The sequence below is a fragment of the Neolamprologus brichardi genome, chromosome 12, assembly GCF_056152115.1.
Source record: "Neolamprologus brichardi isolate AB-2024 chromosome 12, ASM5615211v1, whole genome shotgun sequence".
Lineage (NCBI taxonomy): Eukaryota > Metazoa > Chordata > Actinopteri > Cichliformes > Cichlidae > Neolamprologus > Neolamprologus brichardi.
Window position 1 is genome coordinate 21,312,465 of NC_142115.1, and position 23,870 is coordinate 21,336,334.

General features: G+C 40.6%; 1 protein-coding gene across 3 annotated transcripts in view; it reads right to left on the minus strand.

The window, feature by feature from the left end:
- mlxip (MLX interacting protein) overlaps positions 1-23,594 on the minus strand; it is a 34,684-nt gene extending 11,090 nt beyond the window's left edge. Inside the window, exons 1-14 of one of the 3 annotated variants that reach the window (XM_006789703.3) lie at positions 23,022-23,594; positions 21,219-21,325; positions 18,363-18,445; positions 18,074-18,163; positions 17,907-17,948; positions 12,735-12,909; positions 12,535-12,624; positions 12,263-12,357; positions 9,997-10,570; positions 8,129-8,235; positions 6,526-6,634; positions 6,306-6,439; positions 5,976-6,083; positions 5,743-5,870 (exon numbers count right to left, since the gene is read on the minus strand). In XM_006789703.3, the coding sequence (XP_006789766.2) occupies positions 5,743-5,870; positions 5,976-6,083; positions 6,306-6,439; positions 6,526-6,634; positions 8,129-8,235; positions 9,997-10,570; positions 12,263-12,357; positions 12,535-12,624; positions 12,735-12,909; positions 17,907-17,948; positions 18,074-18,163; positions 18,363-18,445; positions 21,219-21,325; positions 23,022-23,344 (2,165 nt within the window). In that variant the 5' untranslated portion in view covers positions 23,345-23,594. Of the gene's footprint in view, positions 1-5,742; positions 5,871-5,975; positions 6,084-6,305; positions 6,440-6,525; positions 6,635-8,128; positions 8,236-9,996; positions 10,571-12,262; positions 12,358-12,534; positions 12,625-12,734; positions 12,979-17,906; positions 17,949-18,073; positions 18,164-18,362; positions 18,446-21,218; positions 21,326-23,021 lie in introns of all 3 variants that reach the window. The other 2 variants (XM_035907312.2, XM_006789702.3) reach the window with 2 other exon arrangements.
- Between the last annotated feature and the right edge of the window lie 276 nt (positions 23,595-23,870).

Consider the following 23,870-nt stretch of genomic DNA (forward strand, 5'->3'; position numbering starts at 1 on the left):
TTTATACAATTGCTTTGTTCCTGCATGAGAGCTATTTAAAGTGGTTTCACACACAGTGCCTCCAGATGAATACAGAGTAGTTTTGGACAGCAGAGGCTGGAGAATGGTATTGCTCTCTGTGTGAAAAATAACTACTTATTTGAAATGAAGATGAATGTATGATGTCAAGGCAAAAAAAAAAGATTTTTCTTTTAAACAGTACATTGCATAATGAGAGTTGGCAGTTTGTCTTGTAACCGGAAGGTTGCTGGTTCGAGCCCCAGCTCCCACAGTCTCGGTCGTTGTGTCCTTGGGCAAGACACTTCACCTACCGCCTACTGGTGTTGGCCACAGGGGCAGATGGCGCGATATGGCAGCCTTGCTTCTGTCAGTCTGCCCCAGGGCAGCTGTGGCTACAACTGTAGTTTGCCTTCACCAGTATGTGAATGTGAGAGTGAATGAATAGTGGAATTGTAAAGCGCTTTGAGGGGTCCCAAAAAGCGCTATATAAATGGAATCCATTATTATTATTATTATTATTATTATTATTATTATTATTATTATTATTATTATAAGATTAGGGAAACCTGCAGTCAACTGAGACTGCAGAAGTCACTTGGATGAGTGACGAAACTTTTCTCCCATTGAAAACGCTACGTCCAGATGAACAGAATCAACCTTTAGAGATTTAATTACCTGGATGACATTCTCCGTGTTGTTTCTGAATTCTTTGTCACCTTATGAATAATGTATATAATTTTGAATAATTTCATGTAAATTTAAGTCTTATTAATAGAAACTGAGGAAAGAATGTAATTTGTTTTTACACGTCTTGATACTTGGATATGGGGATTAATAGGTAGTTATTTATATATTTTTATTATGTTCTGTATTTCAAACTGTAAATTAAGCTTGTTTGGTTATATTTTTTGCATTCTTGTAATTTTTCATGCTTGTACTTTTAATACATTTTTGATAACATAAAAATAAATCTGAAAGATACCTGCATTTTTCAATACAAAATTCACAGATATTTTCAAAAGTGATTTGGCATGCAGTTACATTGGTAAAGTATAATATATTGCATTAGAAACTTTCACAGGATCAGTACTGGACTATATCAAGTTCTGTATTGCAAATGTTGTCGTGGTTTTAGGCAAGAATTTAGGCGACACCTTGTAGAGCACTCAAACTCCGACCTTTATTATCTACTTCCTGTTTCAGGACCCCCTTTCACAATAAAACAGGTTATACTCAAACAGATTACACCACAAATGTGACTGTGGACAAAAGCATTCGGGTTTTCCCAAACCAAAAACCCTGGATGACCAGTGAGGTCTGCTCAAAGCCCACAATGCCGACTTCAGGTCTGTTGACAGAGCTCTGTACAGGTCTGCTCGAGCTGACCTGAACAGGGGACCCACTTGTCCAGCAACAACACACGAGAGGTGTGGCAGGGAATAATAGACATCATAAACCACAGAGGCAGAACTGTGAAAACAGAAAACCTGAGTGTGCAGCTAGCAGAGGAAATAAACGGCTTCTTCGCCCGCTTTGAAACACCACAACAGCAGCATTCATCTGCCTCAGCCCTGCTCCCATCCTCATCCTCACCTGGTTCCTGCACCGCTCCATTCATTGTAACGGAGCACGATGTCAGATGTGTGTTCCAAGCAGTGAACCCCAGGAAGGCGGCCGGTCCAGACGGAATACATGGTAAAGTGCTAAGACCATGTGCCCACCAGCTCACCCTCATCTTCACCAGAATCTTCAACCTCTCACTGGATGAAGCAGCCATCCCATCCTGTCTAAAATCAGCCACAATCATCCCAGTGCCAAAGAAGTCTCCCATCACCAGCCTGAACTATTATTGCCCTGTGGCCCTCACACTTGTAATCATGAAATGCTTTGAGAGACTAGTCCTTCAGCACACCAAGGATTACCTCCCCCCAGAATTCGACCCCCACCAGTTTGCATACCGCACAAACAGATTCACAGAAGATGCCATCACCCTCCACTCGGTGCTGAGTGGAGGGTGAACAGCGGCAGAGCTACGCCAGAAAAGCGGCAGAGCTACGCCAGAATGCTCTTTGTGGACTACAGCTCAGCCTTTAATGCAATCGTCCCAGACATCCTCTGCTGACCTTCCACCACTCGCCCATTGAGAGCCTACTAACTTACTGCATCCCAGGATGGTACGGCAGCTGCATTAAGGCGGATAGCGAGTCAGTGAAGACAATCAAATATGCTGTCATGACAAAACTCTGTTCAGACAGTGAATGGACTGATTCTTATATAGCGCCTTTTTACTCACCCATATTACTCAAAGTGCTCTATACAACATGTCACATTCACCCAATCAGGCCAGATGTAGCATGCCATCACATAAACAGTGCCATCTTACCATGCCAGAAGTCAGCCAGCAGTGCCGGCTTCACACCAGATCCAGGCAACACCCGTCTGCTATGTGGGATGACTTGTTCTTTTGGCGTTTTAGTTGTGGATTATGTTTGGGCTGTGTCTCTTGCCCTTTCAGTATAGTATTGTTTTCTTGTGCTTCTAAGTGTCCCTTTGTTTCTTTTTAGGTTATGTAGTATGGGTTAGGGATATTTTGTATGTTGTTTTTGTTTAATAAATCCGCCTTTTGGATTATTCCCTGATGTGCCTGAGTTCTGTTATTTAGTGTCACTTTGAAAGGCACACAGCCAGCATTGACATATAATTGTTCTTTCAATTTTTGATAAAGATTACAGTGAATTGAGATGTAACTTGGCCCAGAGATACCGTAGGTCGCCCAGAGTAAGACGGTGTTGAAAGTTGGACATCAACTATTATGGATGATTTTTAATGAATTTTTGAATATGATGCAATATTTAAGTAAGTGTATTGAATTCAATATACATGTCCTTTAATTTCTGAGGAATTTTACAGTAAATCTGGATGAAACTTGGCACACAGGTACAGTAGGTGTCCCAGAGGAGGGATGTGTTGAAAGTTGGACCTCAACTACTAAGGATGATTTTTAATGAATTTTTGAAATTTGACATAATTGTAGTGTATTGGCTGTATTGAATTGAATATAAGTTTCCTTTAATTTCTGAGGAATTCTACAGTAAATCTGGATGAAACTTGGCACACAGGTACAGTAGGTGTCCCAGAGAAGGAATCTGTTGAAAGTTGGACCTCAACTACTAAGGATGATTTTTAATGAATTTTTGAAATTTACATAATTGTAGTGTATTGACTGTATTGCATTGAATATAAGTTTCCTTTAATTTCTGAGGAATTCTACAGTAAATCTGGATGAAACTTGGCACACAGGTACAGTAGGTGTCCCAGAGAAGGAATGTGTTGAAAGTTGGACCTCAACTACTAAGGATGATTTTTAATGAATTTTTGAAATTTACATAATTGTAGTGTATTGACTGTATTGCATTGAATATAAGTTTCCTTTAATTTCTGAGGAATCTTACAGTAAATCTGGATGAAACTTGGCACACAGGTACAGTAGGTGTCCCAGAGGAGGGATGTGTTGAAAGTTGGACCTCAACTACTAAGGATGATTTTTAATGAATTTTTGAAATTTGACATAATTGTAGTGTATTGGCTGTATTGAATTGAATATAAGTTTCCTTTAATTTCTGAGGAATTCTACAGTAAATCTGGATGAAACTTGGCACACAGGTACAGTAGGTGTCCCAGAGAAGGAATCTGTTGAAAGTTGGACCTCAACTACTAAGGATGATTTTTAATGAATTTTTGAAATGTACATAATTGTAGTGTATTGACTGTATTGAATTGAATATAAGTTTCCTTTAATTTCTGAGGAATTCTACAGTAAATCTGGATGAAACTTGGCACACAGGTAGAGTAGGTGTCCCAGAAAAGGAATGTGTTGAAAGTTGGACCTCAACTACTAAGGATGATTTTTAATGAATTTTTGAAATTTGACATAATTGTAGTGTATTGACTGTATTGCATTGAATATACATGTCCTTTAATTTCTGAGGAATTCTACAGTAAATATGGATGAAACTTGGCACACAGGTACAGTAGTTGTCCCAGAGAAGGAATCTGTTGAAAGTTGGACCTCAACTACTAAGGATGATTTTTAATGAATTTTTGAAATTTGACATAATTGTAGTGTATTGACTGTATTGAATTGAATATAAGTTTCCTTTAATTTCTGAGGAATCTTACAGTAAATCTGGATGAAACTTGGCACACAGGCACAGTAGGTGTCCCAGAAGAGGAATGTGTTGAAAGTTGGACCTCAACTACTAAGGATGATTTTTAATGAATTTTTGAAATTTGACATAATTGTAGTGTATTGACTGTATTGCATTGAATATAAGTTTCCTTTAATTTCTGAGGAATTCTACAGTAAATCTGGATGAAACTTGGCACACAGGTACAGTAGGTGTCCCAGAGGAGGGATGTGTTGAAAGTTGGACCTCAACTACTAAGGATGATTTTTAATGAATTTTTGAAATTTACACAATTGTAGTGTATTGGCTGTTTTGAATTGAATATAAGTTTCCTTTAATTTCTGAGGAATTCTACAGTAAATCTGGATGAAACTTGGCACACAGGCACAGTAGGTGTCCCAGAGGAGGGATGTGTTGAAAGTTGGACCTCAACTACTAAGGATGATTTTTAATGAATTTTTGTAATAGACATAATTGCATTGACTGTATTGGGCTGTTCCATCGTAATGTGTGCGCGCGCGTGCGCGTGGGTCTAGGCTCTCAATCGGGATATAAAGCGAAAAGGCGCTACCGTAAAGACTGGTGTAAAAGCGCAAGGAAATTTATGCGGCGGATAAGAGGCGGCTGGCTTGACCGCGGCTCACAAATGACGGCTCACTTTACCGCGGTCAGATAGACTGCAGGTCATAACTTCTTACCTGAAGTTCAGTTCACCTGACACTTGGACCGGCGGCCGCCTCGGGTCTCTTTTCCTTCTACGTCCCCTTTCCCTCATCCACCTGCTGCCTCCACCACTTGCTAATGTTACGGAATCTGTGGAAGCTCCGCGATAGCCACCACACGAAGTAACGAGTAACGACCCTATCTAAATCCCAGTAACGACTAACGCGTTCCTGGTTTTGGCATAATAACTAGTTACCGTGCTCGTTACCACAATAGTAACGTAGTTACTGTAACGCGTTACTTAATAACGCGTTAGTCCCAACACTGCTAATTAGATACAGTGGTGTAAAAAAGTGTTTACCCCCTTCCTGATTTCCTCTTTTTTGTGTTTGCCACACTTAAAGGTTTCAAATGTAAATTTTAGACAAAAACTACATAAGTAAACCCAAAATGCATTTTCTAAATGAAGATGTTTATTATTGGGGGGGGGGGGGGAAGAGAGAGTTGCTAAACAACTTTTTCATTTTTTTAATGATATGACTTGGTTAAACTGTATTATCTAAGTCATAACAAACAAAAAAAAGGGAACAATTTATTTTTAGTGACAAAGTGCCTAAAGACACAATTTAAAACTGGTTCTTTTTAACGTTAAGTAGCTTAAACAAATAAAACATGGCTCTGAAAATGGTCATGTACAAGAACTGGACTGAAAAAAATGTGAAAAAGCAGCCAATGTCCAAAGATAAACTTTGAAAAAAACATCAAAAATCCAGGAGAACTATTACTCAAGACCACTGTAAAAACTCTGGCTCCTTAGAAGAAAAATTGAAATATAAAAGACTTTTGCACAGTGCTCAATGTTTAAGACATGATACAAAATGTTTAAACATACCTAATGGAGGTGTTGAGCTCCTCAATCTCCTCTCGTAGTCTCTTAACTTCGTCCTGCATTTGTTGCCTTTCCTGCTGGAGCTTCATAATGTGCTCCACTGTCTTCTGTAATGTCACTGCATTACTGATCTAAAAGCACAAAGTTAATAAATATGTTTTAAATTAACAAATCAGGCATTAGAGGCAAACATGGTTCTGGACATTTCATGATAACATACAGGTACACATGCTTACATTTGATTGGGACTTTAGAGCAGGAACCAGGTTGCAGAGTGTCTTAAAGCCAATATTTATGTTTGATCGCCTCTTTTGCTCAGCAGATATGTGTGTGGTCCTCCGGATCTGTCATACAACAGCACACAAAGGATTAGACAGTATTATGGAGATTGTATGCAATATTAAAAAGAAACATCGGAAATGCCCCATGACACTAATCCGTGCATTAAGGTCAATCTCAGTTAATTAAGATGTTTTACATGTAAAGTAGGATTTCAGTCCAATTCACAAACATGATCAAACTTTTTTAAGTTTGAGTTTTATGTTTGAAAACACATGAATACAAACCTGAGGTTGCTCGTTCTTCACCAAAACTGGACTGGTACTGCTGATTAATGACTGTGGGCTGGGTAACGACTGTGGGCTAGGAACCTGATCTAACCCGCAGGGTGACCTTTGTCCAGATTGTGGCTGATTAGGAACTGAAAAGAAAAGGAACAAAAAACAAAACAGGTTTTAACACGTTGTGGAGGTGAAGTTTAAAGTAACTTTCAGAATGAATTCTCACCAACACTGCAGGAACCCTTCTGATTTTTGCGGCTGGAGGAAAATGATTTTTCTTTGGGAACAATCGTCTGAGACTTCTGAGGCTGAGGCACGACGTGAAATCCAGATGCCTGAGATACATGAAAATATCCAAAAAATAAATATAAAAAGATGAAAGAAACTTTGCAATAAATATCAATTCCCTTTACTTAAAGAAAAAATAAAAATAAAAAAGACTGCCTTCGAACAAATTTCACTTATTTTTATGTGACACTCATATCGTCACAACAAAAATAAAGTTTCCTCTCTTTAATTTGTAAGGTTTTGCATATCAGGAGAAACAAAATAATTTGTTCCTTTGTACATCTTAAAATTAAGTAAATGTAGCCTCAGATGAACTGCAAAACAACATATTACAGGTGTTGTGATGTACAGAAATGAAGCCAAAACAAAGAAGCTCTGCTGTGAAAAATTAAGTCACTGCTTCCACGGAAATGAAGAAGGCCAGGTGCTGTTAATCAAATGCACTTGATTAATTGATCATCAGCAGATGTGAGCACTTGTATATAAACAAATGTTCTGGAATTTGGTTGGTCTGGAGCATTCAGGTGGTTTTTAACATAATACCAAGGAGCACAACATCAGCAATGAGAAGCATCTGTGACTGCCCAGAAATCCAAACAATCTGATGTCAATCATTCTGCAGTGAGGGTGATTATTCACAAGCAGAAACCATTTAAAACAGATGCAAATCCCCCATGAGAGGATGCCTCAGCAAATTCACCCAGACGTCAGACTGTGCAGTGCTCAGAGATCGGCAGAAAACCCAATTAGCTACATCTCATACTGTATAGGCCCCAGTTAGCATGTTAAACGTTAAAGTTAATGACAGTACAGTAGAAAATTCTGAACAGCCATGGTTTGCATGGAAGGGTTTCCATGAGAAAGTCTGTCTGCATCTTAACAAATTACAAAAACCTCCAAAAAAACCCATTTTAGACTGATGATACCAAAGTGGAAAATTTGATCAGAATGCACAGAACCATGTTTGTCATATACCAACCACAGAATATCAGGACAAACGCCTCATAACACCTGTCAACACAGTGGTGGAGGAGAGGCCATTTGGCCTGGTTTTACAGCCACAAGACCTGGGCACCTGGGTAACTGAGTCGACTCTGAACTCCTCAATATAACAAAGTATTCTAGAGCCAGATGTGGGGACACTCGTCCAACAGCTAAACCTTGGCCCAAATTGGGTCATGCAACAGCGACAATGGGGGACATTGATCACAAGTCCAGACCTCAACCTCACTGAATTACTCATCATCATCATTAGGTTATTGCTGCTAAAGGTGATTCTGCAAGCTATAGAATCACATTTCTCACACTGCTTCTGCATTTTGGTTACATTTTTCCAAAATAAATTATCAAACAATATGATTTCTCATGTCTTGTTGTTCATCTGAGGTTGTACTTACCTAATTTTTAAGACATGGTAAAAATTAGATTTGTTTTGTTATAATATGATATAAAACTTTACAATTTATAAGGGGCACATTTATTTATTTATTCATTTAACAAAACTGTAGGAAATAAATTCAAACAATGAGCTGCAAACATACCGGTCCAAGAGCAGGAGAAGCGATGACCACACCTGTGTTAGGGACCAAATCTGCTTTCAGTGGTGTCGGTGTAACAATCACAGCATTGGCATGACCTGGGAAAGGGCCTGAAAGGATTTACACACACATACACAAACGTTACAGAGTGATCTGAAAGCTCTGTGGGAAATCTAACCATAGAATGTATATAAAATATGGTTGTAGCCACATTAACCTCGCTCATTGGTTTGTGGACAGGAGCTCTTGAGGCTTTTTGAAACCAAATGTGACAAACAGTGACAAACTGGATGTGACCTAGAAACTAGGGTACAGTTTTTGCTTATCTATTATCTTCTTTTCAATCAAAAGACAACCTCACTCTACTGCCTAAACCCAGATTTTTACTCTTTTTGACTCTAACGGAGACCCAAGTTTAGTGTAGTTAAACTTTTTATCGTCGTTGCACAGTTGTACTTTGTACAATAGTACTGTGGTGGATTTTTATATGATAACATATATATTTTAACTTTCATGTAGAGTCTTAAGCACAAGACATTTTGCTTCACCATGGTATATTAAGGTGGTACAGTAACAGGGCAGTTAATGTAAGGGGAGAGTTCTCCTGAATAATTTACTCTCCGGTAACTAACCTTCCCTAATACAGACTCAACATCTTTCATGCAGCACAACCAAAACAGTAACAGAGATCCTGAACACATCACGATAAAATACACACACACACACACACACACACACACACACACACACACACACACACACACACACACACACACACACACACACACACACACACACACACACACACACACACACACACACACACACACACACACACACGTTTTAAGAACCTATGTAATTATAAGATAAGATTGTGAAGATTTGATAATTAGGGTTAATGTGTGATGTTTGACCGTGTCATGACCTATTGTGATAAGCCAAAGCCAAAGGGTAGTCAGAGTCCTGACAGGCCTTTGGCCTAGACCTTGGCCGCTACCTGACCCCTGCAGCTGTGTTTGGCTGGAAGGCGGGTGGGAAAGTTACCCAGCAGCAAGGGGCGGGGATACAGGTCCCTATATATTAGGGGACCAGAGGACACCCCCAGTACTTTTTCCCCCTCTGCTGTTTCTCCTTGTCCGTCTCCGAGTTGCTCTACCGTCTGTGCTCAAGGCTGTACACCCCGGGGTTTTGCTTTGCTTGCTTTCTGCTATGTAATTCTCTTGCTAGATTTCTATATGTATTTTTCCTGCTGTTCATATGGTTCAGTGTATTAAACTCTGTTCCATGAATTCTACTCTTTTCCAGAGCATCTTTTTGAGCGTTTGAGTGATCTCCACATCGTTGGTGGGAGAAGGTTATCAGGATGGCTTCAAAATCTGCGACCACAGTACAATGAAACTGTAACTCTGTAGTTTACAAAATGAAGCGACTGATATGATGAGCTCATCAGAAACATTTTGCTGAGCTCAAAGATCAAATAAGTCTTGGTTTTCTACAAAAGGGTGATTCGCCTCCTCCTGGCTAAGGCTACTTCCACGCTGGCATTTCAGACCAGCACACTACATCTGTCTTTTAATGTCATCGATGAGTATAACCTCCTTTTCAGCAGCTTTTCCTGATACTGATCTTACAAAGATTGTCATATTTAAAATGAAAGCTGAAAAGGAAAACATCTATACTTGAAATAACTACCTCAGTGTACGTTTTTCCTTAAAACTCTAACACAAGTGAAGCTACAGTAACTCAAATATGTGTGTGTTACAACATTAAGTCATTACATTAGACATACTGTAGCACTACCTTGTGGTGAAAATTTTACATTTCTTTTTTACAGATATAAAATACTGATCTTGATTTTAGAAACCACAGACCTGTGAGGATGATCTGAGACGAGGGAAGGGTGTTAGCAGGAGCAATCCTTGGCATGGGCCGACTTTTGTTGGCACTGGGTGGCTGTAACGGTCGAGGCAGAGCAAAAGTCTGAGGTTGCTGTACAGAAGTGGCAGCCAGAGGAGCCAGGGTTTGGAGATGGGATGGGTGACCTGGCGCTTGTGCAGATAAGGTGCTATAATCCGAGCTGTGGCTGAAGGTGGTGGCAGAGTCACTCGGCGTGACAGTAGAGGAGGCTGTGTGCGTAATCACAGATGCCGCTACAGTCTCATCCAAGACTGAGGTGTTGTTCAAGGGTGAGGTAACCATGGGTGCTGCTGAGGCCATGTCCTGACCTGGAAGGCACTGTACCAGAGGATCATGTGATAACGGCTGAGCGACAGAGGGAACCTGACCACTGGGCGCCACCTGCCCAGGGAACAAGGACATGTAGTTGTGCGCATAGACAACATCGCTACTACCGCCTGACTGACTGGCCATGGGAGAGGGGACAGACATGGGGCTAGAAGGGGAGATGGGGTTGGTTGTCAGCTGCATGGAGGACATTAACTGGGCCTGGCAAGGGATGAAAAGGAAACAAGCACACTTAGTAAAATATGATACAGAGCAGACACACTTCTGTGGTTTATGACAGTAAACAGACTGTCTGATGGCACATCTGTTATACCCGCTCTTTAACTAACGGTAGTAAAAGTTTCAGGAGTGGATCCATGATTTATAATACTAAATATTCTGAATAATTAATAACTGACCTCACTGCTAACTCATCCTGTACCTTAATTTTCATTTGAAGTTTCTACTTTATTGAAATTTTTATTTTAAAAATATTTTTACCTTATTAAGATTTTTGATTTGCTTCATACTGAAGTTTATTTTTGAGCCACACTATTTTATTCATTTCATAGGTCATAGTTTTAACAGAATTATTAAGTGCTGTACCAAAGGATTATTTATGGAGTATTTAAAGTGTAGTATGTGTCCTGTCTTCAAATACTGGTTTTCTAAAGTCAATTACAGTGAAGTACAGTGACAGGACTATGACAGTGTGCATATATAATTGTCAAACAAACTTCTTGTTTTTTAAACAAGTTCACTGGACACTTTATTGGGTACAACTATTTCAGAATGAGGAAGAAAAGTGATTTAAGTAATTTTGAACGTGGCATCAATGTTGATTGCTCTGAGTTTTTTTAAAAACTGCTGACCTGCTTGGATTTTCCCACAAAAACATCTGTAGGGTTTACAGAGAATGATTAAAAAGGTAGAATATCCAGTTAGCAGGAGTTCCTCTGGGTGAAAATATCTTGATTGACGTCAGAGAAGAATGGCCAGATTGCTTTGAGCTGACAGAAAAGCAACAGTGACGCAAATACCCATTGGTGCAAACCAAGGTATGCAAAAGAGCATTTCTTAGAGCAGCTGGTCTGCAGCAGAAGACCATCATATAGACTCACCAATATGAGACAACAGAAAAAAAACATGGAGAAATGTTGCCTAAGCTTTGATTTCTGCTGCAACATTCGAGTGGTTGGGTCCAGATTTGAGGTAAGTAACATAAAAGCAATGATCTATTGTCTATCAGTGGTTCAGGCTGGTGGTGGTGGTGGTGGTGTACACTTTGTACCGACTGAGCACTGTTTAAATATCACAGCCACCAGATCTCCATAGCACCTGTGGTTCAACAGGAGCTTCACATTATGGATGTGCAGCAACTCTGTGACACCTTCATGTCACTTTTGAAAGTGTCTGCTGGTTCAACCAGGTTCAGGTTTCACGAACGCTGCATATCTTTTTCATGGCTATAATGAGCCTTTGTACTGTCTGAGTTGCTAAAATTCATACAGGGACCCAGAAACAATTAACAGTGGACCCAAAAGATACACATTTTTTTCACTAAAGCCAAGTCATGGCTGATTAAAAAAACCTATGAGAAACTTCAAGGAGGAAGGTATGAAAGAAAAGCCAAATATTCAGAGCTATTTAGAGTACACAATTTTATTGAAAATTTTATGAATTAAATGTTAATCGGTTTGAGCAAGTCATGTATGAAAGTGCTGTGTAAACAGTTTAGTAATATTATTATGTTACTTCATTGTTTTTGTCTAACTACAGTAAGGCAGAAAGTTGGTGGCAGACATGGCAGAAATACAAAGAAATTTTAAATCTAAGATAATAAAAAAACTCTCCTTGAACAGACTGTTTTCATGGTGGTGTGTGTTAGGGACTGAGCCTTGGATCTGTGTTTACCTGTGACTGAGAGCTGCTGCTGGGTAGAGGGGTGACAGATGATGCAGTGGGGGAAACAGAGGGGAAGGCGGGCTGACGGAGGCTGTGAAATAAGTCTGGAACAAGAGTCTCTATGTTAGCTAGAGGTTAGTAAAACCACACTACTTTTTGCGTTAGGCTAGGTCAATTGCTGTAGCAGAGTTACTAGAATATGTGTGCTTGATTTCTGTACAGTGTGCACTATTAGTCTGTGTCAAGTGCTAATGCAGCTGTGGGTGGTGCTTTACTGTTACCTTGCAGTGGATCAAACGAGTCCATGAAGTCCAAGTTAGGCTGTAACGGGATGAGTCCTGGTTGGATCATGTCAGCATTCCCTGCATGAGCTTTGGACAGGAGAGGCAGAGTTATGGGGAGTAAGGGCCACGGCATGGCTGTGTTTATGCAAATATAAGAGATCCAGTTCCACAAGCATATCTTTTCTTGATTTTCTTACCAATCTCCCTCGGATTAGGGAAGGGTATGGGCTGGTGTGAGGCTAGCGTAGAGAACAATGTGTCTGTAAACTCAGACATCAAAACGTCCATGTCGAAAAGGTTGTCCATCTCCATGGGGGCAGGCACTTCATTAATCATACGACGAGTCACACGGCGTGCAGCGGCCTCTTCATCCTGATAAAAGGAGACACGGAGCATGTCTGGAGAGACTTCCCCAAACAGGGATAACTGCTCCTCCGGCCCCTTTGAGCATTCAAAATGCAGTAACCACACAAGTTAGCAACACACAAGCATGCAGCATCACGTAGTATTGTGAACTCCTCATTTACATGAACTGTGCAAAAGTTTGATGGGAAATTTCATTTTATGTATTTTAGATGTTTGGTTTTTTTAAATGATACAAGCTACAATTCAGTCTTTTAAACAAAGCCTAAAAGATTAATCTCAATCTACATTCAAGCAGGCTGCTAATTTATTTATTTATTGTTTACATTTACTTTTCCATGCTGCCAAACTCAAGACTGACATCATTACTCTAGTCCAATCATTTTCTTCTATGACCCAATCAGCTTGCTTCCTGCATGCTTCAGATGTTAGTGCTCTTCTGTCATTGTAATGTCAGACTCGCATTCATGCATTTCCACCTCCCCCCGGTGTCTCAGAGCCTCATCAAAGCTTCCATTTCCCTCTTCACCACCATCAGTGTCTAGATCCTAGAGGATACAGTCCAAACTCCTGTCACTGCTGGGTTACTGCTCCGCTGTTCCACAGCCTAATCACTAAATAGCTTTTATTCAGATTCTGTATCTCAGTAAATCATTTGAACTTGTCTGAATGATCTCTCCATACTGAATTTTAAACTTTTTCAACACATAAAAAGCAGCTCAAAACATCCATCCGTCCATTTTCTTCTGCTTATCCGGGGCCAGGTCGCGGGGGCAGCAGCCCAAGCAGAGAAGCCCAGACCTCCCTTTCCCCACCCACCTCCTCCAGCTTGTCCGGGGGAAACACCAAGGCATTCCCAGGCCAGCCGAGAGATAATCTCTCAGGTGACCACAGGTGAGGGTAGGGATGTAGATTGACCGGAAAATTGAGAGCTTCGCTTTTACTCTCAGCTCTCTCTTCACCACAACAGACCGTCTGTCGAGCTCTCGCTCCCTTCTCCTGTCACTCGTGAACAAGACCCTGAGGTACTTAAACTCCTCCACTTGGAGGAGGAACTCGTCCTCGACCCAGAGTGGGCACTCCACCCTTTTCCGGCTGAGGACTGTGGCCTCAGACTTGGAGGTGCTGATTCTCATTCCCACCGCTTCACACTCTGCTGCGAACCATTCCAAGGAGAGCTGGAGGCCTTCACCTGAAGAAACCAACAGAATCACATCATCTGCAAAAAGCAGAGATGAGATCCTGAGACCACCCAAGTGAAAGTCTTCGGGCCACTTGGGTGCGCCTATAAATTCTGTCCATAAAAATTATGAATAGAATTGGTGACAAAAGGCAGCCCTGGCGGAGCCCATCACCCACCAGGAACGAGTCTGACTTATTGCCGGCTATGCGGACCAAGCTCTTGCAACGGTTGTATAAGGACTGAATGGCCCGTAGCAATGGGCCAGACACCCCATACTCCCGGAGCAACCCCCACAGGAATCCCCAAGGTACACGGTCGAATGCCTTCTCCAAGTCCACAAAACACATGTAGACTGGTTGGGCAAACTCCCATGCACCCACAAGTATCATTGAGAAGATAAAGAGCTGATCCAGTGTTCCTCCTGCATCCGAGGTTCGATTAACGGACGAACTCTCCTCTCCAGCACCCTGACATAGACTTTCCAAGGGAGGCTGAGGAGTGTGATTCCCCTGTAGGTGGAACACACTCTCTGGTCCCCCTTCTTAAAGACTGGGACCACCGCCCTGGTTTGCCAGTCCAGGAATACTGTCCCTGATCTCCACGCAACATTGTAGAGGCGTGTCAACCAAGACAGCCCTACAACATCCAGAGCCTTCAGGAACTTGGGGCGGACCTCGTCCACCCCAGGGGCTCTGCCACCAAGGAGTTGTTTAACTGCCTCAGTGACCTCGCCCCCGGAAATTGGCGGGTCATCCCCTTCGTCCCCAGACTCTGCTTCCACCACCTGACAATTTTCTCAGTCAAAGTCAGCAGCAGTCCCCCCGCACTATACACAGTGCAGGTAGACCCCTCCTGAGTCGCCTGACAGTTTGCCAGAATCTCTTCTCAACAATCTCAACTCAAATCAGTTGCAAATCATTAATCATATCTTCGGTTGTTCAACTATAATCAATTAAGTTCTGTTTAATAATAGCTGGTATAATTTGGGCGGGGTCTGTCCTCTGTGAACATTGTTCCCCCGCTGATATAGCCTGCATTATTTTGGTTTCATCTTTGAAATGGAAAATACATTCCCATGCCATTCCTTCTTTCTTCAGCAACAGACATGCAATGGTCAGCCCCCAAAATAAGTCACCGCCTGGATGTAACTACGCAAAAAGCCAAGAGTCTTCCAATAATTGGATAATTACTGCAGTGATTACTATGTTTCAGTTTGCAACATGTCATTTGACTGTAATTGATGCAGCGATTAGCTTCTCATTTCTTAAACAGCCACGTTAAAAAAATCTATCCCATACTCATGGAAATTGTGTTACTCCATTTCAGTCAAATTATTGTCCTAGATGAAGCTAAGAAAAAAACTGAAAAGGGTAATACTGAGTTAAATACTGTCTAATATACTATTAAATCAAAAGAAATCCTGAACAATCATGTCTGGTGAAATTAAATCTTAAAAAAGTAAATAAACAAACAGTAGAAGTCATTGATATGTTGATAACAGTAAAAGTAACAGCATTTCCACACATGATGAGAAGAGAACTAAAGGGACTGAAATTAAACAGCTGTGCAGCTTTGAGAAAACCACTAATCAGTGAGACTAACTGGGAAAAAAGACTTCATTTCGCTATGGAGCACAAACATCGGACTCATACCAATAATAGGTGAAACAGGGTAAGAAGAGAAATGGCTGAAGTAATGAATCCATGATCCCTAGTGGAGGTGGTATTGTGATCTGGGGTTGCTCCGGTTGTTCAGGCCTATTTAAGCAATGTTTTAGGTCAGCTGACTACCTGAATATACTGAAATGCCATGCTCACTGAACCAGAGAGTGATACGGCTGTAAGTCATACCACCTTTAAGCTCAGGGTAGTAAAACTTATTGCTGTATGAATGTGTGTGTGAGTTGAGCACTCTGCGTCATTAGGAATGTGCTATACAAATACGAGTCCACTTACACATATGAGCAGACATTCACAGCACTATAAGCTGCCACTCGAATCGCATCAACACAAAACCTTTGTTGGTGAAAAATTCATGCAACTGTTGATGGAAATAAATTAAAAAATGAATAAATGAAAAATGAGAAAACGGCTTATTAAAATGTCACCATGGCAAATGTGTGCCATCATTAAAGCTACAGGTAGTCAAATAAAATATCAGTTTGTATGACTTTTGACTGGACACCGTACGTCTTCACGGAGGAAGTACTGAGGACAGATGAGTGGGGTTTTATATCCATATTCACTCACATCAAAACAATGATTTTCAGCAACAAGAAAAACAAGTCCTGCATAAAATGTTTTAGGCTCCACAAAGAGCTCAAATTTTATCCTCATGAACTGCGTCTGGGATTGCATAAAGGAACAGAAGATGACATAAACCCCCAGAAAAACAGTTGCTGTTTTAAAGTGAATGATCACTAACACCAAATACAGATTTTATTTTGGGCTGAAGTTTGAGTAAAACTAATAAACAGGTTCATTTTCTTTAAAGCTCCGCTTTAAATTTAACACCTCAAACTTTTGCACAGTGCTGAATGGGTGAGGATACCACCATACCCGGCATGTTGGTCCTTTCGCATGCTGTCTGTAAAATCATCACACAACCACATCCATTTATATTCAGCATTACAGCACAGGTAGCTGCTCCAGTATTCTCCTGAACCATAGGTTTGACACTCACACCTCAACATCAGCGCTCATGTCTAAACTCCACAGTTTGTTAAAGTGCCCTGACACTGTTAAACAGTGGCTGGCAGGTGGATGGTTGACAGTTTTCTTCAGTTAAATTAAGACAAAACTAAAATAATTATCTTTGCACAAGAATAATGCATGTCTGGGATAAATGAGACACCTGGACCTCTTGGTTATTTGGCAAAATTCTCTGTTAGGAACCTTGGCATAACGTTTGATTCTGGTTTTACTCAGAATGTGAGTTTATGTGACCAGTTGTTTGTCTGCTTTGCTAATCCAGCCAGAGGTCCTGCTCTGCCTAAACAGTGGCTTTCCCACTGGATTATAGAAGCCATCTCACTGGTGTACAGCACCAAGAGTCTTGCTTTGCCCCAGGGTGTGAGAGTTCATTCCACCATGGGAATGGAAACCTTATGGGCTCTTTTTAAAAGGGCCATGATATTTGTGCTGCAGCTAGTTGGGCATTACTTTTATTCAGTTCTATCATTTGGATGTCACAGCCTCTTTGGTGGCTCATGATGTCCTTTCTGCTGGGTCTACCACACGCTAAAGCGCTGGCGGTCTGATTCTAGTTTGGTGGCTGCTCTGTGGGGCGTGTATAAATGTTCCATATGTGTGTGCTGTACCGAGTGAATCAAATGAAAGGGAATGAACGGTTATATCTATAACTTCTGTTCCCTGAAGGAGAGGAACAAGGTACCGCCACGCAGCTTGGCTCGTTGAAGAGCGGATATCAAACTGAGGGATGGCTGTGATGACTGGGGGTATGTGTGAAGGTGTCGCGCCACAGCGACACACATCGAGAAGTGCACGAGAAGTGCTTCTCCCATCATGGAAATGATGGGAGAAGTGACAATATTCCACATGCCGGGTATAATGGGGCCCTGAATGAGTGAGTGGGTGAGTGAGTGAGTACATAGTTTTACAAGCTAAATTAGATGCACACAATCAAAAGTGCCTTGTATGCATAGTCACAGATGATCTTCTAAGTACAAATAATTTCAAGTTGACTGGGTTAGTGTGGTTTCATTTCATCAGTATCAATATCTGGCTGAACAGATGTTGACACTAATGATTATGTTAATATTAACGTCTTGTTAGTGACCTAAGCATGTTGCAATGCTGCATACCTTAAGTAAGCTCGAGAGGTCGTCATCCTTGTGTTTCTGTAGCTATAAAAGAGTTCACAAGTTCAACATTAAATAAATATTTATGCTTTATGGCCAAACAACATGTCTACTAAAATTTCTCAGCATCTTTGTAACAGAAACAATGTTTCAGTAAAACTATACTGCACCCTTTTCTTAAAGTATGTTCTCCATTTGTGGTATTCTCTTATGACAATTTCAATTCTTCTTTTCCAGCATTTCCCCTCTGCAGCAATGGCCTGAAAAAGAGAAGGCAAGAGATAGGAACTAAAACGAAGCCTATGAGAAGCATATGGTACAAAGAAAGGAAGCAGGAAAGGAAAACAAACGTCAATTTCAAGAAAGTGGTTTGAGTGTCTGGACAACTGGATGATTTCAGTGAAAAGAAAAAACAAGTCTCTGTGCATCTCACAATGATCACCACTTCTTCATCTTTACCTCAGGACGATGGACGTCCAGGTCCATACTTCCATCAAGTGGTGTCACAAAGTGACAAACAGGATTCGATCTTTTCTCCACATCTGGGGTTTGAAAAATAACTCAAGTTTAAAATAGAGAGTTGGATTTTTCCATCTTAGAAAAAGATATTTGCAGAATATGAAAAAAACAAGCAACATAACAGGTATGTACAGTTAAGGTTTCCATACATTCATCATGCATACGAATGTCAAGGTTATTTTGGTCCCCTAATGACTTCTTCAAACTGCTATTTTTCCAGGGTGGAATGATTGTACTGCATACATCTCTGGTGATTTAAAAAACAAAAAACAAAACAAACTAGAATACGCTCATTTCTAAATGACTGCGTCTATATATTTACCCTTTTCTTTTTCCACCGTAGAAAAAGAAGAGTTCAACAAATTGACCAAAGGCCCAAAATTGCTACAACATTTATACCCACGATGAGTGGATGTAACGTTTTGACTACAACTGCAAATTAAAGCTTCATTGTTAAAATAAATAGCTCTATTTGTTTAGTTATAACTCACCCAGCTCAGAAAACACTTGACCCAGATTTAGTTTACTTAGTGATGCAAATGAAAGTTACTATTAGTCACTTCCACAAATCAGGCGTCACCTGTGGTGACCTTGGATTCACATCAAAGTGTATTTAAGACATGCAGCTTTCCGTTTTAAGTCATCTATCGTCAGGCTGGTATAACTTTGAAATATATTAGCCAAAACATAGTGGCTCAGCTTGTAAAACATGGATTATAAGTGTAGTCCGTGTGCTTCTTTGTTTACTTTTCATTTTTTTCTAGAATTAGGTTTACTGCATGTCTGGAAAAGTGGCTAAGCCTCTGCTGTAGTAACGACTTCCAAGAAACATGTTCACATGCGATAAAGTATTATATCAGAAGGACCACAAGTAGCTATCTATAAACACAAATAGAAGCTTGAACTATAATTTCAGTGACAAAAGCATGCTGACATGTCCTAACCATGATACTAATAGTCCATTCCAACAAAGCGTTTTTAAGAGCAGTATTCAGGTCAGTACATGTCCCACAAAATGTGTAAAAGATTTCAACAGTGATAATAAGAGAGCTTGATTACAGGTTTCTCCAAACCCCTTCACTCTGCTCTCACACTGCTGGATCAAGCCTGTGTATGAAAGGATACTGGAAACAGAAGATCAGAAACTGTCTCTAAGATCTATTATGGTGGAAGTAAGACCAGCATGACATCCTCTCCATTCCCTTTAGTATCATTATTAAGTGCATATCTCATCCTATCCAGTATTTCTTTGTTATTTGTAAATGGCTTCTAATTTATCTGGTATAGCAAGAGATTTTTATGAAGCCCATCAAACACTTATACTGCGGATTCCACACTTCCTGTGCTCTGACCTGATTTCCCCCCAGGATCTAAAGTCACATGAAAAACAAAGTTTTCACAGGCTCTATGCAGTCCTGTGAATAACTATACCCTTACTGTTTAGATAGCTTTAAGAAAGGAAGGCACTGGAAATCAAATGCACTTGATTAATTAACTGATCATCCGCAAAGCTCACCTGGAGCATTCAGGTGTATATTAACATAATCCAAAGGGGAGATGTCCCAGAAAAAAGTCAAACAATAAAAATAAAAAAATAAATATATATATTTTTTAAAACACACAAAAAACCCCTCAAGCCTACATCTCAGACTCTTCAGGCTTCAGTTAGCATGTTAAATGTTACATTTAGATCACTTCAAAAACACTGAACAAGCACAGCTTGTTTGGAACAGTTGCCAGGAGAACTCCTCTGCTCTCTAAAGGAACATGTCAGCACAGCTTGCAAAGTTTGCAAAATAAACCAAACACAGACACACAGACACTAACTGTCAGAGTGCATTCTTGATACAAATGTGAAGCCATCTGTTCAATAGCTAAAGCTCGGCTCAAACTTGGAATTGAGGTTTTCCAATGGCCCAGTCAAATTCCAGGCATCAACCTGACTGAAATGATGTGCCAGGACCTTAAGAGAACTGTGCATAAATGAACGCCTGCAAAACTGACCTGAAACAACGTTGTAAAAAAAAAAAAAAAAAAAAAAAAAAGAGCGGGCCAAATTTCTTCACAATAATGTGAGAGACAGATAAAGTCACATGTAAAACCTGACAGAAACAAATAAGTTGATAAGTTCAGTGTTATGAGTAGACACAACACTGCTTAATCCCTGGAGTTATATGCCTTTTATATGCTTTAGTGTCATATATAGCAGCATTAAGTCGCTTAATAAAATTATCTCTTTGAAAAGGGTGAGGTAGAATTAACGGACTGAAAAAAAGCAGCTGCTGTCCACAGAAAAACTTTGAAAGACTTTTAAGCCTGGAGAACTACTGCTCAAGACCACTTTAAAAAAAATTACACAAAGGTCCGGAAGCAAAACTTAAAGAAATGAGGAGTGCCTCGAGACTTCCACAGTACTGTATTAGGCTTCTTAGTAGAATATAGGGCTGATAAATTATGACAAAAACCTTAAACATAGTCAATCATTTTGTGTTGAATTCTTTTTCTTTTAAACATACATTTATTTCCACTTTAATTAGCTGAAAACTAATTAAATAGGAATGAAACTAAACATACCTGGTGCAAAATACATTTGGGAAGAAAATAGCTATGCAGATAGAGAAACCAAGAGCAGCACATCAAAAGAAACCACAAAACAGTAATCACTTCAAAAAATAACTGGATTCTATGATTGATTCAAATTGTGTTACACTGAAGGCAATGTTTAATTAAATATTAACCAAAAACAGTCACTTTCACATTTTGTGTATGAAATGAAAAGCACGGTGGAACTCTTACATTGGATGTACCAGGCTCGCCATATGGCGTTGTTCAGGCGAATCTTGTCTCTCCAAAGCAGTTTTAGCCCTTTGAAGTTCTTCCACTTTGGAGACACCAACTTACCACTGAAAAGGAAAGAAAGACATCAGTGAAATAACTGTAAGACCAAACCAAAACCTTTAAGATACTGTAAGAATAACCTGCATTAGCAAATCACAAACAGTTTTTTTCTTTGATTAATTGATCATGCACACGTTAATCGCGTATCAATTAAAAATGTATCTTTTTCAGGTGAAATGATCACAGGTTTTTTTAAAGCCTAATAGTGATACTTAGCGGCTATACTGATCCAACACCTATCAATTAGTAAAAAAATAAGGGAGCACCATCCTCTGACAGGAGTTATGTGTCTGTCGAAAGAGTTTCACCAACTGCGCGGCCTAAATTTGGCTAATTATATTTGAACAGAGGTGGGCCGCAGGACAAAATGTAAATAAATAAAAATGTATAATCACATTAAAAAAAGGTGTGAAAATAAACCACATGTGCGGTTCGCCTGCTCAACCCGTGACTTATGTCTAACCACAAGAGTGGGAAAGCAAAGGCAGACAAGAAAAAGGAACCCTGTTTAAAGTCATGCTTGAGTTACAAGTTATACAACAAGATGATGGCGGCTGCTCCTGCTGCTTACGCAAACAGTAACATCACTAATACACAGACACACACGTCGGTAATGTTGAGACAAGTGAGCACTGGAGGAACTCATCTGTATGTGCAGGTATGTTTACAGCATGTGCGCTTAATGATTACATCACAGTAGCAGTTCTGTCTGTTCAGTGTCAGATAACAACAAGATGGGAGAGTCAAACATTCAATGATAAAAATCACTGACGCTTTGTGGACTTCAGGGATGCAGGTGTACCATTCTGATATCTGAGTGCTGAATTGTAAAAAGACTGACCATTAAATTAAAAAAAAAAAAAAAAAATTCCAAAGTGCCTTAACGGGAACATGTTTATTACGATCCAAAGGGGTTGGCTCACAGTTTCCCGTCTTTCCATTCTTCCTGTCAAATTTTACAGCCTGTCCCTCTTGTCCAATTCTTTTCCGTTGCATCATTTTTGCATGTATTTACTGTACTGAGTATTATTTACTGTACTGCACACTGTGTGAGTCTTTTGGACAATGTGGCTTGGCCATTTTCACACACACACACACACACACACACATACATACAGAGTGAACCGAGGGCCGCGGAGTCGAGGCCCTCGGTTCACTCATCGCTAAGCTCGCTGTCGGTCATTAAACTCCCAACTGTCTCAGGAAAGTCAGTGTATGTGTGTGTGGTTGAGTGAATGCGAGTTGTAGTAGTTAGTGCTAACTAACTTTTTTAAAGAAGCACCCAATCAAAAGAAAGTAGTCTTACTGGAAAGGTGGCCAACATTTCTACAAAATAAAAAAATACTGCAAATTCACAACCTGATGATGTTGTTGTGATATGAGTTACAGGGGATATTTTTAGCAGGTAATTTACACAATTCAACCTAAATCCCTACATAATTTAAAGCATGACTTTAAACAGTCTTTTCTCTGTGTCTAGTTCCTTGATCTCAGTAAGGCTTCTACATCTATCTCCAGGACCACACTCCCTACAAAATCATGATCATTGAGCAGGAAGTTAAGGAAGACTCGTGACCGCATGCAGTCGCCCCATGCCTGACTCTGCACATAGAGGAAAGCTCAGCGTGGAGGAGTGGGTGAGGAGGAGCTAAAGTGAAAATGAATATTCCCCATGTGTTTACATAGTTCGCCATAACTTACCTATACGCCAGAGTCATGCACTCAAAGAGCTTTGTCAGTGAGGCGTCTATGGAGAAGTGCGACGAGCTTGCTTTTCCAAAATGATAGGTCTGACACGTTTGTTTGTTGACAGTGTCGAAGTCGTAGCCTTTCTTCGGCGGATGCTCGGTGTGGGGCGAGGACACCATGAAGTGTCCGCTATGGATGATCTGAGACTCCAGTCCTTCTGCCTTCCTCAGCCCTAGGTGAGTCTCCTCCGCGTCCGAGTCGTCATCCTGCTCCTGCTTTATGCTCGCGGAAGGGCAACGGTATTTGTGCCGCAGGGACACTTCGCTCATAGCCATGTCGATAACTCACCAGACAAATGGCTAAAGTTAGCCAGCAAGCTAGAACAATAAAACTCTCCCTTTCATGAGTCTCTCCGGAGAACACGCCGACCGTTAAACTTCACCAGCTTCACGCCGCGGAGTCGAGGCCCTCGGTTCACTCATCGCTAAGCTCGCTGTCGGTCATTAAACTCCCAACTTAACTTGTTGTCTTGAGTTGACGTAGCTACGAGTCTCAACGACCAGCTGACAAGAAGCTGCTCACTGAACCCTTTGCCCAGAGCAGGAAGTTCCTGTCGAAACGCGCCTCTGATTGGGCCGCCTCAGAGCCCCGCCCACTAGTGAGACCCTGCAGCCACAGGCACGTTTCTGCAGCGAGGAAAGACGAGGGATCACGCTTGTGATTTGTGAAAGTATCTTTAAGGATCGGGTTTAGTGGTTTGGAGACAAGGTTAGAGAAACAAGTCTGAGATGGTTTGGTGAGGATAGGTGATATAATCAGAAAAAGGGCTTTAGAATATTGAGCTGCAAGGTAGAAAGAAAA